The 17476-nt window shown below is 34.7% G+C and overlaps 1 protein-coding gene across 3 annotated transcripts in view; it reads left to right on the plus strand.

Annotated features, from left to right (window-relative positions):
- The window catches only part of LOC149806562 (maltase-glucoamylase-like), a 353277-nt gene that overhangs the window by 305065 nt on the left and 30736 nt on the right, over window positions 1-17476 (plus strand). For all 3 annotated transcript variants that reach the window (XM_089954672.1, XM_089954663.1, XM_089954683.1), the window contains 4 exons: window positions 1856-1972; window positions 6747-6895; window positions 15535-15619; window positions 16084-16140. In XM_089954672.1, the coding sequence (XP_089810798.1) occupies window positions 1856-1972; window positions 6747-6895; window positions 15535-15619; window positions 16084-16140 (408 nt within the window). The remainder of the gene's footprint in view (window positions 1-1855; window positions 1973-6746; window positions 6896-15534; window positions 15620-16083; window positions 16141-17476) is intronic.

Below are 17476 nucleotides of genomic sequence, written 5' to 3' on the forward strand. Positions count from 1 at the left end.
TAGCTCTTCTGGTCATAGACCATAAGAGTTTATGGAATGGCCTGTTGTCTGACATTTGTTGTCTGTCTTATGTCTGACATCCAGCATCCATTTATCTGTTAGTACATGTTGGTTATTGCTAATCATCCTAACCTACTGGAAGGATTGACATGAAAATTTACACACAAATTCATCCAAGGTGTAGTTGGTCTAAACTAAAATGATACTACTCTGACATCCAGTATGGCCACCAGTGGTCTTATTACAAATTTTATTTTAGCTGTTCCTCATGAATGGAAATTCATATTCTCGTGGGGCTTTGACGAGAAAATGTCTTATGATATCTAGATTGTTCTAAATGAAAATGGTACCAATCTGACATCCAGTGTAGTTGCCATGGCAGCCATCTTGAAAACATTGTGACATCTACTCCTCCAGAACAGGAAATCCAGTGGGCATGGGATTTTCACCAGAATATTTCTTATTATGTCTAGTTGATGCTAAATGACTTTGGTACTGCCAGGACATCCAGTATGACTTCATTTCTACATCATTTACCTTCACTGAGTTTTGTGGATATCTTGCACTTGAGTTAAAAAGAAAGCCTATCCGTTTTGAGATATAAAGATCAAAGTTACTGAGATAGAGTGAAGAAAATGGTCTCTGCATAAAAAAACATTACTTCTGAATCACAGACCTAGTCTAAACTTTGTGAATGGCTTGCACTTGGGGTAAGGAAAGAAGCACATTGGCTTTTGGTTTTAAAGGATAAAGTGTCAAGGTCACTGTAACTGAAAGAAGAAACATGTTTTTTGGATAATAACTTTAGTTCTGGTCCATCTTCCTTGAAAAATATTTGTTAAGAGCACTTAAGCTGTAAGGGTCATTATGATTCAAAGAAATAAGAGTTTTACAGAAAAACATTTATTCTTAAGCCTGTTCCTTAACAAAATGTAATGGATGGCTTGTGTTTTATATATTGAAGTTGTATTGTTTGTTGGCTTTTCTTCATGATTATGTATTTTGTATATCTGTATTTTGTAATTGACCTTTGTTCAAAATCAATTTCATGGTGTACCTGAACAGTGACATTGTTTTTGTAAACAACATAATATGTAGCTAATATTTCTCTGTGATTATTGATTAAATATTCTGATCATTAATAATGGAGGTAAACATATTTACTTGTGTCTGAGTGAAGAACATCAGTTTTTCACCTGGAAATTCCTGATCATTTTGATTACTTTGAATGTTTTAGAAACTGACCTACATCCTTACTCTATTATTGTGTCTTAGCTTTGTATATTAATGTTGTTTACTTAAAAATTACACAATCCTGGAATCAGTCTTGTTGTTTTAGATTAAATCATTGTGATACATCAAAAGATTGTTGGTACATTAGTGCATTTGAGACTACAGCATATCAACACATTCAATATTGGAATATATTTGGAATACCACTGGAATTCATTTGGAACTCTGTACTTTGAACTTGTGAACTTTTAGGACTATTTGGGATTGATTTCACAATACTGTAAGTTTTTAAAATTTTCACTTTGTATTTAAGGGAAATAAAGTATTTTTCTTCAGTTTTACATTTCTTGTTGGTTTTTGCTCTTTTCTGTTTCTTAATTTAAGACCATAGAGTCATAATACTTGTGCTTAAGATAATCAAGCAACATATATATTTTGTGGCCTAGAGGGTTTCTTCATGGTACCATAGTTCCAGACTGCATACTTTGCGCAAACATCTGGGTCATTGATGCCCACTGGTTAATAACCTTCAGAGTCGTGTCATCACATGGACCACTAAATCCCAGTTGTACTTGTAATGTACTTTTGTTTAGTAAAAGAAAAGATATTTTTTTCACCACAGGTTGGAGCAGATATTTGTGGGTTTAATGGAGACACAAATGAAGAACTCTGTCAGCGCTGGATGCAGCTTGGGGCTTTCTATACCTTCTCTAGGAATCACAATGCTATCAACTACAGGGTAGGATTTTTATCTCAAGCTTTAATTGTTTGAGGACTTTGTTCTTCTTTGTGGTTTATGTTAATTAGATTTGCTATCCATCTTATACTTTGCTCTAGGCTGACTAAATGTATTACAGCTAGTATCTATAATTGTCCCCTAATTTTCTTTGAGATATGAAATTAGGACTTTTCATCTTCCTGTTATTCTTTCTGTCCATCTATCCAGCCATCTGTCTGTACATCCCATTTTTGTTTCACGCAGTTACTCCCTTTATTATTACATTTCATCCTAATTTAAAATGCAGCTTAGTAGTGACAAGAACATGGCTGAATTCAATTCTCAACAATCTACGTCCTCATTTTTGTGGAGTTGTAACCTGATTGTTTCTGCACAATAACTCTATTAATTGCATTTCAACCAAACTTGGTATGGAATTTAATATTAATTTGGGCTCAGCCATGTTTTGATTGTCAACATCCTACATCATTGTGACTAGCAAGGTTATAGCCCCAACTAGCACATTGATGCCCTTAATTCTGATTGTGTATTTCAGTCAAATTTTGTAGACAGCTTGAGAATGGTTAGAAATTAGCTAAATTTGATGTCAGGTTTCTGTTTTAATGTTTAGTAGAATTATAACCACTTAATGTCATGCTGACTCATTTTTGTTTCCACACAGTAACTCCCTTAATTATTGGGGATATAAACTAGATTAAATTATTGATGAAGCCTGGGCTGATTTTGCTTATCAGTGTTCAACATTGTCATTCAGCAGAGTTATGGCCCCTAATTACTGAATCCATCGAGTTTCATTTCCAGACATGAACTGTTTTATCACTGAGTTTTAACAATTTCATAAGTGGCTTGACATGGATGACTGTGTTTGATTGTCAGTATTATTATTTCACTATATGACCACCATTAACTATCCCTTTTCTCTACAAATCTACCTCCCCCTACTGCCAAGAAAAAGCAGAAAACATGGAAGTTGCTTGTTCTGAAACTTAAACTTGTAGGTCTGCTTTAGGCCCAGTGGTTACTTGGAAAGCCTACATGACAATAGAATGATGTTTGCTTTAGGTCTAGTGGTTACTTCAAAAGCATACAAGACAATAGAATGATGTGTCTGCTTTAGGCTCTGTCAGTGGTTACATGAAAAGCATACAAGACAATACATGTAGAATGAATTTTCTGCTTTAGGCCCAGTGATTACTTCAAAAGCCTATGCGACAGTAGATCATTGTGTCTGCTTTAGGCCCAAAGCATACATGACAATATAATGATACATATCCCTGTGCTTTCTTTAGTTTATCTTCACTCCCAGCAAAAGTGAACCACCCCTTGATTTCTTCCCCTCTCCCCAATGATAAATCAAAATTCTAAAACTATTTTGCATTTTGACATACCATCAGCTATTATATTCTCTGTGTAATAACGACTCAGTCTTGAACAGTGTAGGAGCTGCACAACATTGCGTACATGAACAGTCAGACATACATGTGCACACACATATATATGGATAGACAATCACACTTCATCAGAGAGTGTGCAAATGAAAACTAAGAAAAGAAATTATAATCTGAAACATGATTTATTTTTGGCACCCAAGATGCAATACATCAGCTTTAAATTACCTGCAGTTTTCTAATTACTATGGAGCCATTTGCTCACCTGTCTGAAGGTCAAGTGAGCTTGTCATATGGTTCTGTATCCATTAGCAATTGACCAGCATCTGCTTGTCAACACTTCATTGTGAACACTCTAGAGGCTTCATCTCTGATTAGATTTTGATCCCACTTGATACATAGGCTTACATCACTGAGAAGGGTTACATCACTGAGACCTCTATCAGGTTTTATCACACCTGATATATAGGTTTACATCTTTGTGACCGCTGTCAGGTTTTCATCACACTTGATATATAGGTTTACATCACTGAGACCTCTGTCAGGTTTTCATCACACTTGATATATAGTCTTACATCATTGAGACTGCTGTCAGGTTTTCATCACACTTGATATATAGGTTTACATCACTGAGACCTCTGTCAGGTTTTCATCACACTTGATATATAGGCTTACATCACTGAGACCTCTGTCAGGTTTTATCACACCTGATATATAGGTTTACATCTTTGTGACTGCTGTCAGGTTTTCATCACGCTTGATTTCTAGGTTTACATCATTGAGACCGCTGTCAGGTTTTCATCACACTTGATATATAGGCTTACATCATTGAGACCGCTGTCAGGTTTTCATCACACTTGATTTCTAGGTTTACATCATTGAGACCGCTGTCAGGTTTTCATCACACTTGATTTTTAAGCTTACATCACTGAGACCTCTGATGAGTTTGACACATGTATATAAATGAGGTGATTTTGTTCATGCATATTAATGATGTGATTTTTGTTCATGCAGATTAATGACGTGATGTTGTCCATGTGTATTAATGAGGTGATGTTGTCCATGCATATTAATGATGTGATGTTCATGCATATTAATGATGTGATGTTGTCCATGCATATTAATGATGTAATTTTGTTCATGCATATTAATGATGTCATGTTATCCATGCATATTAATGAGATGATTTTACATAAAAATATTCTGAATCTATTACTTTTTAGGCCATATTTTAGATCCAACTTGATCCTACTTGGTATGTTAATAAACTTGTAAGATCTCAGATGAGTTCATTTAAGCATGGCATCTATGCATTGGCTGAGCTTACTACCACACTGAAGGTTATATTTCCAATAAGATTTCGATCAGACTTAGTATGTAGACTTGTATCATGAACATCTTGGGTTAGTTTGGCATGAAATAGCCAGTAATGTGTTAAAAGTCCCATCAAATGATTTTGATCAGGCTCATCAAGCCCTTAAAGATGTTTGACTATAACTAAGATTTATGCATAATAATTAGGCATGTGATTTGCTGAGCTTGTTAGCAATGTAGAGGTTTCATTTCTGAAGAGATTTTGATGACACTTGGGTCAGAGCCCTGAAATGGATTAGTTTACAAAATCTTCACTTCATTTGTATTTTTATTTGCATTCATTCTGCAGTTTTTTTGCACTCTCTTCAGGTTTGCATTGCAGCTATCATCCCATCATTTGTTATCTCTCTCCTTTGTAATTTGTGCATCTGATTTTGCATTTGTCACTTTCATTCATTGTTTACCTTTGTAATATGTTCATTTGTAATTGATTTACCAAGGTCAGGATTTCCATTTTGTATTAAATGGATAGAATTACAGAGTTCTCAATAGATGTGTACCCTTGGGTTTTGACACGTGGAATTTAAATATGACCCATTTTTGAAGCATTGAAATTTTGGCTTGTTTATCTCTTTGATGCACGTAGATTTGGGCTAGAGCATCAATCTTAATTACCCATGATTCACCTCCAGCTTACTTTGTTACTAAGATGCTGTCCATGATAAATCTACTGTAGGCGGCACTGATCGACATCAGTTTGACATCACTTTACACCTTGATAACCAATAATATCACACCAGTGGAAGATGTATACAAACTGGGCAGAGCTAACTATTCACTGATGTCAGGTCAGGCTTAGGTGCAACTGAATTAGGTTGGATGGTTTTGAGATTATGTTTGAAGTTTATGATAGAGGAAGAGGAACCAATTTTGACATGAATGGACTGCCTTTTTGATCAAATATCTGCACTGGTATGTTTAGACATCAAATTATATAGAACTGGTCAGAACTTGAGCTTAACATTATGGCAGGTCATGAAACCAGATAACTTAAATTGTTTTATTAGCAATTTGCTTCATTTGGCAGGATGCTTCAAAATTTGGAATCATTTATCACTTCACTGGATTCATTTCTGATAAAATCTCGGCATTTGTTTGATTGCACTTTAAATTATAATCAGTTAGACGAAACAAATATGTGGCTTCTTGCTAAGCCAGTTTTCAGTGTGGGATTGTGTTTTATTTGTGATTAATTTGCTTCATTTGGCAAAGTGTTTAAAACCTCAAACACATTTATTAATGGATCATTCAGAAAAAATTTATTGGACATAACACTCAGTGCATACATCTGAACTTTAAAATGACAATGGCACGAAGACATATATATATTTTTGTGTCTCAGTTACGGAAACGACCTGTCAGTGATGTATTTTCTGACCCTCAGGCTCCAAAGAAACAGAAAGATAGTGTCAGCTCTGAGCAAAATGAGGAGAGGACTCAATCACAATTTGTTAGAAAATTTAAGGACAAGTGGGGAAGAGAACTGACAATTATGTGATGTACATCCTTGATATCTAAATAAAATATGACCTTCATAGTCGTATGGGTATATGTTTGCATATAAAATGATTTGAGCAGTTGATAAGAGAGTATGTTGAGAAGTTTAAAATATAATAAAGTATAAAACAATCCTCTGTCTGTTTCATATACAAAATATACACACAGTAACCCATTGTTAGAAAGAGAAACACTTTTACAAAAATGAGATTGTGTATTTCTTACAAAATACTATTAAAATATTTCTCATTATTCAGCACAAGAAAAGAAATCTTAAACGTCATTTGTTTCCACCAATAATGAGGAATCAGAGCTATGCCATGTTCACCTTATAATTCTTATACATGCACAATATGTTTATTGCTAGTGAGTAAATCACAAAATTCTTCCATCAAAAATATTTAAGACCTTAAAAGTTTTATGATATACAGAAGTTGTTGCCAGTTCTGTGGATGATGGCTTTACATTTTGACCAAGTTCTGGTAACACATGCAAATCATTTGTTTTTGTTTTAGGTCCAGGACCCTGCTGCATTTGGTCCTGCTGTGGCTAAATCCTCACGTCAGGTTTTGGAGACCCGCTACTTATTGCTGCCCTACCTTTACACTCTGTTCTACCGCACACATACACAGGGTGGGACGATTATACGCTCAATGATGCATGAGTAGGTATTGATACAGATGTAAGATTGTTATGCATCCATGTGTGGATACTCATTAAGCTCATGAGAATTAAATGTGTGCAGTACTAGAAAATAAAAATTATTTATTTCAGACTGCATAGTCCATTCATCTAAATATAGATATAAAATAAAACTATTTTAAACATAAAAAGATCATACAAGAGGTAAAAGTGCAAAGGAAAGTGCAGAATACACTTTCAGTTATATTAGGAGTTTTTAATAGTCAGAGAAATAGAATGAATTGATCAAATTAAATGAAATCTGCTCACCATACTTAGTAGACTCTTGTATTGTACTCATAGATAACTCATTTATTTAGATGTTCCCAATAAATGGGGCCCTGAGTGATGTGGGGTTTTGATTCATAATTGATTCATATGTCATGTAGATAAATCACAACTTCCTGGTCTCACCTTCACCCATTCCTCTACTGAGTCTTACCAGTCTAAAATTCTGATGAGATTCAGGTGACTGACATTATTTTCAAGGTCTCAAGGTGATACTTTGTGCTAAGTGACCAAAATCATCTTTTAAATTGATATATCCAATACAGTGTGACTGAACTGACCAAATTTGATATGTAAATGTCTTGACAGCAGGGGTGTCCCATGATCTTTTTAGTATTTGGTGACCGATGACCCAACATTCAAGATGACCAAATGACATTTTGTTTACCAGGGGAAGGACATTGTAAGCAAGATAACAAAGAAAGACTATTGAACCAAGGCAGTTCTTACTGAACATTTAGATGCTTTCAGAGAATCGGTCCTTACTGAACCTTTAGATGCTTTGAGAAGTTTTCAAGACCTGATTCAGTTGTGGTGATTGCTACTTAATATTCAGTGTAAGTGAGGTGCTTTATCTAGAGAAGGAACATTTAATATTCCATGTCAGTGAGGTACTTTATCTAGAGAAGGAACCATTAATATTCCATGTCGGATAGGTACTTTGGGGGGGCTCACCAATATTATGTACTTCTGAGAGAGTGACATATGTAAGGTGAGTTGTTTGCATTTGAAACATGCAGAGTGGAGAGAATGTTTGCATACCTCTATGCTACTTTGATGTAATATGGCCGACTTTTCTTATTGTACTTAAGGAAATTGTACATGATCTAAGCACATTTGTAACTAAAATGACTGCTCCCATGTGCAACAAAATCAGCCCGAAATAGTTTAAAGTACACTATCTTTAGCACCTATTAAAATAAAGAAAATTAATTTTTTCCCGCTAGACAATACTAGCTTCTGAAAGAGCAATGGATGAATTACCAAATATATAAACAGTAAAAATAAGTTATCAGCTCCTTTTTTACAATTAACCTCTGAAGTCCAGGAAGTGAAAATGACCAAGTGGAGTATTTTGAAAGGTGCACATCTGGAGTAAGGCCAGGCTGTATACTCTATAACCCATATCACAACCATTAATCATCCACCAAAATAAAGGGAATTAAAGGTTCTTTGAACAATACCTAAGATCTTTTTTAAATAGCCAGTATAACCAGTGAGGAAAGCCAGGGAAATTCTTTTTGTTTAAAATTCTAACCTGATGCAAAATATGAAACTTATTTAGTAGAGCACCACCTTCATCTTAGATGAAGGAACCATTAATAGTCAGTGTCAATGAGGTACACTATCTAGAGATGGAACCATTAATATTCGGTGTCAGTGAGGTACTTTATCAAATGAAGGAACCATTAATGTTTATTGTCAGTGAGATACTTTAGACTAGAGAAGAAAACATTAATATTCATTGTCAGTGAGGTACTTTATCTAGAGAAGGAAATGTTAATATTCATTGTCAGTGAGGTACTTTATCTAGAGAAGGAAATGTTAATATTCATTGTCAGTGAGGTACTTTATCTAGTGAAGGAACAAGCTTGTAAGGAGTATATATCTAGTATGAGTTAACCAGACTGGACAAAATGTGATATACTGATGCATTAAGGGGATCCCAAGACCTGATTTATAGCTATTTGTGACGTGCAAAAATTCTCCAGGTTACATGAAGACATTCTCTATGCAGTGTTGGTTAATTTGCTGTTGGTGGGTGGAGGAGGCCTGACTTAATTGGATATTTAGTTGCCTTTAAAAGGATCCCAAAACCTTATTTGTTTCTGGTGACCATGACCTGATTTTCAAGGTTACAGGACACTTGATTTACTTTATTATTAGTGTTCTTGCATATTTCACCATTCTCCAAATGCTGTTTGCTTCTGTTTCAGCCCCTATTTAAACTTCACATATTCATACAGATCAAATTTAAATGGTTCCATGTGCATCAGGTTTCACTGTAACTAGTATACTTCCCTTGACACTTATCAAAAGTTTACATAGTATATTAGAAACGGTTTACAAGATCTTGAACATGAGTGAACTTCCAATCCTTTGCAAAAGGTATCATCTAGTGATCAAGAACATTTTTTCCGGGCCTTATGAACCAAAATTAGATCATGTTTGGTCCAGTTATATTACTTTTTCCAGAAGAGCTCAGACAATTTTTCTCAAACTTTGTAAAATGTTTGTTAGGTGCTGCACTAATTAAAATTGTATCTGGTGTGGCTGTCTTGTCAGTGATATGGCTTTGCAACAGGTTGGAACATTTATTTTCAGCTTAATATCCAGAATGACTGGGCCAATTTCAGTCTACATGGTAGGAAAGGTTATTAGGACGTGCTTTATCAAATTGTGCCTAGGGAGGCTTCAGTAGCAATGGTGTGGCTTCCATAGCAGCTAAATTGAAAACATATTTTCAGCTTTCTTTCAAGAAGATGTGAGTCAGTTTAAATCAGACATTGTAGGAATGTTTCTTATGACATGCTTTATCAAAAGTTCGTGTTGTGTGACACCCAAACAACAGTAAGGCTTCCTATAAAGCCATATAGAAAACTAATTGTCAACTTATCATGAGGCAATTTGAATCAAACTTAATTGGAATTACTGTAACAGCATGATCTATGAAAATTATGTCCAAAGATGACCCCCTTTCCAATAGTTAGAATTCCATAGTAACTATATGGAAAACCTATTTTCAACTTCTTCTCCAAAATCAGAATCATTTTCAGACTTTGAATGCTTTTTTTCCTTCTCTTTATGACACATGCTGTGTCAAAATTGTTTGGAGTGACTTCTCTAGCAATGGTGTAGCTTCCTTTGCATCAAAGTGGAAGCCTTATTTTCAAAATCTTCTCTCTAACAACTGAGTTGATTTTTTAGACATCTTGGGAATGTTTATGAGGACATGTACTGTTAAAATCCTTTCCATGGTGACTCTCCTAGCTGTGGTCTAACTTCCACTGCAGTCATAGGGATAACCTATTTTCAAGTCCAGAACAACTGAGATTTTTTTATCGGACATGGTAGAAATGTTAAAAACAGGTCCTATCAATTTTGTGTTTTCGGTGACTATTTTATAATAATAATAAATAATAATAATAAGGACCTTATTTAAAGAGGGTAACACAATTAGCTAAAAACTAATCTACCTTGAGGCCCTCATACAAAGGAATTTATTTATTTAAGCTGCATCTCTGAAGCCACTGAATATATTGGGTTTGGAAGAAGGAAATAGAGTGGGCATTTCTAATCTCAGCTGGAATACTATTCCAGAGCAGAGTTCCAGAGTATTGGAAACTTTTTTTAAATAACTCCTTATTTGGTTTGGGAATTTTATACTGTTTGGTAGACATGGATCGCAGGTGGGGAGTATTACCAGGTAGCCTATACTGGAATAGTGATTGTAAATATTCAGGAGCACTATTCAGAGATATCCTGTACATTAATTTGGCTTTTCTCAAACAGATTCGGTCTTTAATAGGTAATATTTTTAACCTACCAGCTAAACTTTCCTTGCTTTCTTTCTGGATTGATATTAGCCCAAATGCTCTTTTTTGAAGATGTGCCAGCTTTGCTATGTTTTTATCATTTGAATTACCCCATACTGTACTACAGTAGTCCAAATAGGGTTGTATGTAACTGTTATAAAATAGTTTCCTGTGCCTTTCAGGGAGAAAATGTCTTATCCTACTGAGAAGCCATAAACTTGAATTGACTTTTTTACTGGTATGTTTGATATGTTCAGTCCATGATAGGTTATTATCTACCAGAACACCAAGTAGCCTATCATGACAGACTATTTGCAGATTTGTATCCTTCCATGTCAGACATAGTTCATCACTATCAAGATTTGTCCTTCTTTGCCGTGTTGAGATAAGTAATATTTTAGTTTTACCAGTATTTACCACCATGCCATTACATGTGCACCAGTTTTCCAGTTTGTTTAGTGCATTCTGTAAAGAAATTTCGAGCTCATACTTTGTGTTTTGGATGTCTGACAATGTTGTGTCATCTGCATAGAGATCTGTAGATGATATTGAGTCTTTTAGTAAAAGTGGTAGGTCATTAATAAATAAAATGAATAGTAGTGGACCTAGAATTGAGCCTTGTGGTACTCCATATCTAATTGTTTCAGGTTCAGACGGAACATTATTTATGTAAACATGTTGTGTTCTCTCATTTAAGTATGAAGTAAACCATCTAATTGTTCTTTCATCACACTGGTAGATTTTCAGTTTCTTCAAAAGGATTTCATGATCCACCATGTCAAAAGCTTTCCTGAAATCTACAAATACAGTTCCTATTATTCTACCTTGGTCAAGTGCTTGAAGCCATTTATCAGTTAGGGAGATCAAGGCAGTCTCACAGGAATGGTTCTGTCTAAAGCCTGATTGATTAGGGTGTAGCTTTCTTGGTATCAAGTTCACTGAGACATTTTTTAACAAAGTTTTTTGACACTGGTGGGATAGAGAAACATACCTCCTTTGAGATTTTACTGCTGCAGAACTTTTTCAGTTCATTAAAGTTGTTTTCTATCACTGGCTCTTTTAACTTTGTGGTAATGTTGATGAAAAAATCATTGAAAACATTTGCAATGTCAGTTTCATCAGTGACTATGGTGTCATTTACCAGAAGTGAGTGAATTTTATTTGTCTGTTTTTTGTGCGTTCCTCCAGTGAGTTCATTGAAGACTTTCCAAATGGAGTTTGTGTTGCTCTTTTTGTTTTCAAGTAATGATTGATAATAAGTTTTTTTAGCTTTTTTGATCATACTTGTTATTTTATTTCTCCATACTTTATATTGTGCATGGTTTTCCATAGCCTTGAATTTGTCTCGTGTTTTCATAGCATCTAGGATTTCAGTAGTAAGCCATGTACTTTCAGTGGTGCATGCTTAGATACTACATCCATAAATCAGTCCACACCCTCATGGCTTCATCTATGTCATCCAAATTTTGGATCATACTCCATGGAACTTTATATAGGTCATTGAGAAATTGTTCTTCATTAAAAGTTTTGAACGATCTGTAAGTGATCGTTTTATGTGTATTTTTCTTATTTTTCTTGCATTTAACCTTTCTTGTCAAAAAAGTAGGATAGTGGTCACTAAGACCAACATTTGGTACATTAACACAAGCCACATTGTCTGGTAGGTTAGTATAAATGTGATCAATAAGAGTGCTTGATTTTTCTGTTACCCTTGTAGGCTCATTTACCAGCTGGTCTAGGCCTAATGATTCAATAAATTCCATCCAGTTGTTCCTTATTTGAGTATTGAGAAGGTCCTTATTTATATCTCCGAGTATATATGTTTCTTTCTCCTGTGCTAGAACACTTTCTATTTGTTTCAAAAAGTTATCATTCCAAAATGCTTTGGAGGAAGGTGGTCTATAAATGAAACCAGCTAGGAAAGATTTTGCATTATTTTGAAAAATTTCCACCCAGATACTCTCAATTTCATGTGACTCCAAGTCAAGTCGCCTTTTTACATTTACATCTTCCCTAATGTATACAACAAGACCCCCCCCTGCTGTCTCTCTGTCCCTACGAAATGGTTTATTATAGCCTTGACAGTGAAATAGATCATCATTGTGGTTAGCATTTAATTTGGTTTCAGTGAGTCCTAAAACATGTATATTATTTTCCATGGAAGACAACATTAACTTAATCTGGTCTATCTTTCCCACTATACCTTGTACATTTAAGTGACCTATGTTAAAACCTTTTGTATTTAGTTTCATATCAATTACATGTATGTCATCATGCAATGGGGTACTCACTGAGATTGTCTCCATACTGCTTTTATCATTCTGACATCCTATTTCTATATTTAAATGTTCATATATATTAGCATCTTCAAAGTCACATACAAACCCTGAAAATCCATTTACATTTGCATCTACAATAGTGTCCATTGAATAGTTAGAGTCAAGAGTCCCACTGGGTACATTTAGTTTTTTTGTAAATGAAGCGTTGGCATTCTCCTCTTTGCCAGCTTCCTAATATGTATACATTGATGGACAAAGTCTTTGTTTGTGTCCATATTTATGGCACCTAAAACACTCGATCTGTTTGCCATGATGGCATACCTGTGTCAAGTGCCCAGTTTCTCCACAGTTAAGACAACACTCTTCATTAAAGTGCTTGAAAATAGGGGCATACATGTTAATATTTCTCAGTAGCTGAGAGGTTCCTTTTCTGCTTAGATGAATTTTGTCTCTGTGGTAGAGACTAAGGTTGACATCCTGATTCTGAATGAAGAAAGATTTGTATTGTGGAATGTACTGTAGGTTGAAATCTTCACATAAGTCAATTATCAGATCATTTATTTCTTTGGCCTTGGTGTCCACACGAGGAGGTAGTCCCGATATCATTAATTTACATGTATTTGGGCTGCAATATCTAGCAGCATACAATAAACTTTCAAAATCTGTTTTGAGTTGATTTAGTGACCTTCCCTCACAGGCATCATTTCCACCTACTAAAATAATAATTTGTTTGTATTTGGTTAGGTCACTGTTCATTATTCTGTCAGTGATGTTGTTGATTTTTGCACCTCTTAAAGTCTGTACATCTGTTTTAAAAAGTCTCCTTGGTATTATACTTTTCAAAATTGAGGAGCCAATTATTAGAGTCCTATCAGACATGGTAGGAATGTTGAAAACATGGTTTATGGTATTTTGGGTTACTTCACTTGTAGCACTGTGGCTTTCTGTGCAATCATGTAGGAAACCTATTTTGACTTCTCCAGAATGCCTCAGCAATTTTTCATCAGAAATGGCCGGAGTATATCTTGGGATATGTTCAGTCTGTATTGTGTCTAACATGGCTTTCCTAACAGTGTTATGGCTTACATAATCATTTGGCTCCAGCTAGTCTCTCAATGACACTTAGTGTATATCTTGACCATCTTATGAATATGTACATATTGACCAATCATTATGTCTCCATGACTTATGTAAGAGTTGTCCTTTTAACTTTAACCAGAAACAACTGGTATTGTATGCAACAGCCAGCACTATAGACTTGTCTCCATCATGGTTGTAGAGGAAAGTTGTGTGGGAGTTGGGCAACAGTTGTGTGAGAGTTGGGGGACAGTTGTGTGGGAGTTGGGGGACATTTGTATGGGACTTGGGGGACATTTGTGTGGAAGTTGGGGGACAGTTGTGTGGGAGTTGGAGGATGGTTGTGTGGGAGTTAGGGGACAGATGTGTGGTAGTTAGGGGACAGTTGTGTGGGAGTTGGGAGACAGTTGTGTGGGTGTTAGAAGACATTTGTATGGGAGTTGGGCAACAGTTGTGTGGGAGTTGGGAGACAGTTGTGTGGGAGTTAGGGGACAGTTATGTGGGAGTTAGGGGACAGTTGTGTGGGAGTTGGGAGACAGTTGTGTGGGTGTTGGGGGACAGTTGTGTGGGAGTTAGGGGACAGTTGTGTTGCAGTTGGGGGACAGTTATGTGGGAGTTAAGGGACAGTTGTGTGAGAGTTGGGGGACCGTTGTGTAGGAGCTTGGGATATATATACATGGGCAAATCAATTACCATTCCTCTATTTTTTAAATAAGCAAAGAATGTATGTATTTACATTTTATATGTACTTATCAGTAGAGACATGTATCACAATGCAACTGTAAATTTACAATATTTATGCTATTTGTAAATGTACAATATTTAAACTATTTGTAAATTTACAATATTTAAGCTACCGGTATATGTAAAATTACGATATCTGTGCTATTTGAAAAGTTATTATATTTATATTATTCAACCAGATGAACATTATATAATGGTTGATTTAAAATATTATTGATATCAAGGAAAGAAATGGCAGAATTAAATAAAGTAAATAAATAGCCATGCTTAATTAGGAGTAGAGGTTTCTTGCTTTATAACAATGGTATTACTGAGGGGACATGATGCAGGTCCTGCCTTAATGTTGTAAAACCCATTATAAATTGGACAATGCTATTTAAGAGTAAGACTTGACCTAACAAGGATTATGGTATTTAAGGGTGAGACTTGACTTAACAAGGATTATGCTATTTAAGAGTGAGACTTGACTTAACAAGGATTATGGTATTTAAGAGTGAGACTTGACCTAACAAGGATTATGCTATTTAAGCGTGAGACTTGACCTAACAAGGATTATGCTATTTAAGAGTGAGACTTGACCTAACAAGGATTATGCTATTTAAGAGTGAGACTTGACCTAACAAAGATTATGGTTTTGAGGATTTTCTCACTTTAGAACTATGGTATAAAACAAAGTTTCATCCATTGTTTCTCTCCAGGTTTCCAAAAGACCGGAGGACATGGGATATTGATACACAGTTCCTATGGGGTCCATGCCTTCTGATAGCTCCAGTTTTAGAACAAGTAAATGCCAAAATTATCTTTATCAATTTAAGTCTAAATTGAGGAATTAGAAGAAAAAATAAAAACATATTTTTTTGCAGTTTTATTACTGAATTCTTTTATGATCTTTTTTTGTGGACAATCTTAGAACTGATTTTATCTCTTTATATGTCAGTGTCAAGATAATTCAAGTAAACACCACATTTTGTTGACTGGGCTGATAGGATTCTAACCTATACCCTTTAAGCTGGGAATCGAGGAAGCTAACCACTGAGTCACCATGGTTCCCAACTCCATTAGTCAGCTGATAATGCAATGCCAGAGAAAGCAGTGGACATATATTTCCTATATTATAAAGTCCTAAGGAAAAGCAAATTCCTGTTACTTCCCATTTACTCTTAACTTTCCCATCATGAAGTAAAACTGTTGTCTAAGCAAATAAAGTAGTTTGATAAATAATATGTAGACACTTTTTTAAATTTCAGGGAAAAATAACAAAGGATGTCTACTTCCCAGAGGGAAGGTGGTTTGATTATTATTCGGTAAGTATTGTGGAAAATCTGTGTGCATATATATATATATATATATATATATATATATATATATATATATATATATATATATATATATATATATAATGTTTTATAATAAATACACTGCCTTATATAAATTTAAAGTAAATGCTTTTACTCAAATATAGATATTGTACAGTCCTCCATTTTGTTCATGCATAATGTTCTGTAATACATCCAGCCATATATCTATATCTTACGTTTATATCTGATTTCAAAGTAAAGCATGTTTAATCATGATAGTTATCAGGCTATACTTTTTATTCTGTTGTTTATTCCTTTTTCTCATATTGATTAGTTTGCATAATCTGTAAGATAAAAAAAAGAGCCTAAACTTGACAATAATATTAAGACCCCATATTGCAAAATCAAATAACATTAAGATTACATATTGCAAAATATAACAATATTAAGATTGCTTAGTGCAAAATATAATTCATTACTCTTCTAATAAAGGACTGTACAGTTATTGCTTGAAGGTTTGTGTTAATGTTTGTGTGTGTGCTGATTAACTGTATATCAGGCCACTATCATGGAATTTAATGTCAATCAATTTAAATTTTGATAAAATAGTACTATTATTGACTTTAAAATGCTCTACTTTTTTGTATTATGTGTAACAGTGAAAGTGTTGATGTTGGTCATATAATATTTCAACAAGCAAAACTGAGATGTTATTCATTGTTAACTTCGTTTTTGTATCTGGTAGGAAATATCTGCAGCAGTTGCTAAGATGACACTAAAGCACTAGCCAACACAGACATACAGTATGGTTCTATCCATACACATAAACTTATCTTATTCACTAAAGCACTAGCCAACACAGACATACAGTATGCTTCTGTACATGCAAGCAAGCTGTTGCTATTCACTAAAGCATTAGCCAACACAGACATACAGTTTGGTTTTGTACAAACACACAAACTGATCCAATTCACTAAAGCACTATCCAACGCAGACATACAGTATGGTTCTGTACATGCAAACTGATCCTATCCATACACACGAACTTATTTTATTCACTAAAGCACTAGCCAACACAGACATACAGTATAATATATATTGGGTTTCTGACAGGTGATAGTGCATGTTGTTGTTCCTCAAAATTTATTGTAAGCTTTTCACCTCAGTCAATGGTGATTTTTATCCAAGCAATTATATGTGCTATAACCCTTGCAGAAATTTAATATTTATACAAAAAATAGTTAAGAGTCCACTCCATTAGAATACCTCAGAGATCTGGACTGTCTCTCCCCAGAAAATATGTATTGGAAACAAAAGTAAACTTCACGTTTCTAAGATTTTG

Source organism: Sinohyriopsis cumingii, chromosome 1 (assembly GCF_028554795.1).
Source record: "Sinohyriopsis cumingii isolate HCF-2022 chromosome 1, ASM2855479v2, whole genome shotgun sequence".
NCBI classification, from domain to species: Eukaryota; Metazoa; Mollusca; class Bivalvia; order Unionida; family Unionidae; genus Sinohyriopsis; species Sinohyriopsis cumingii.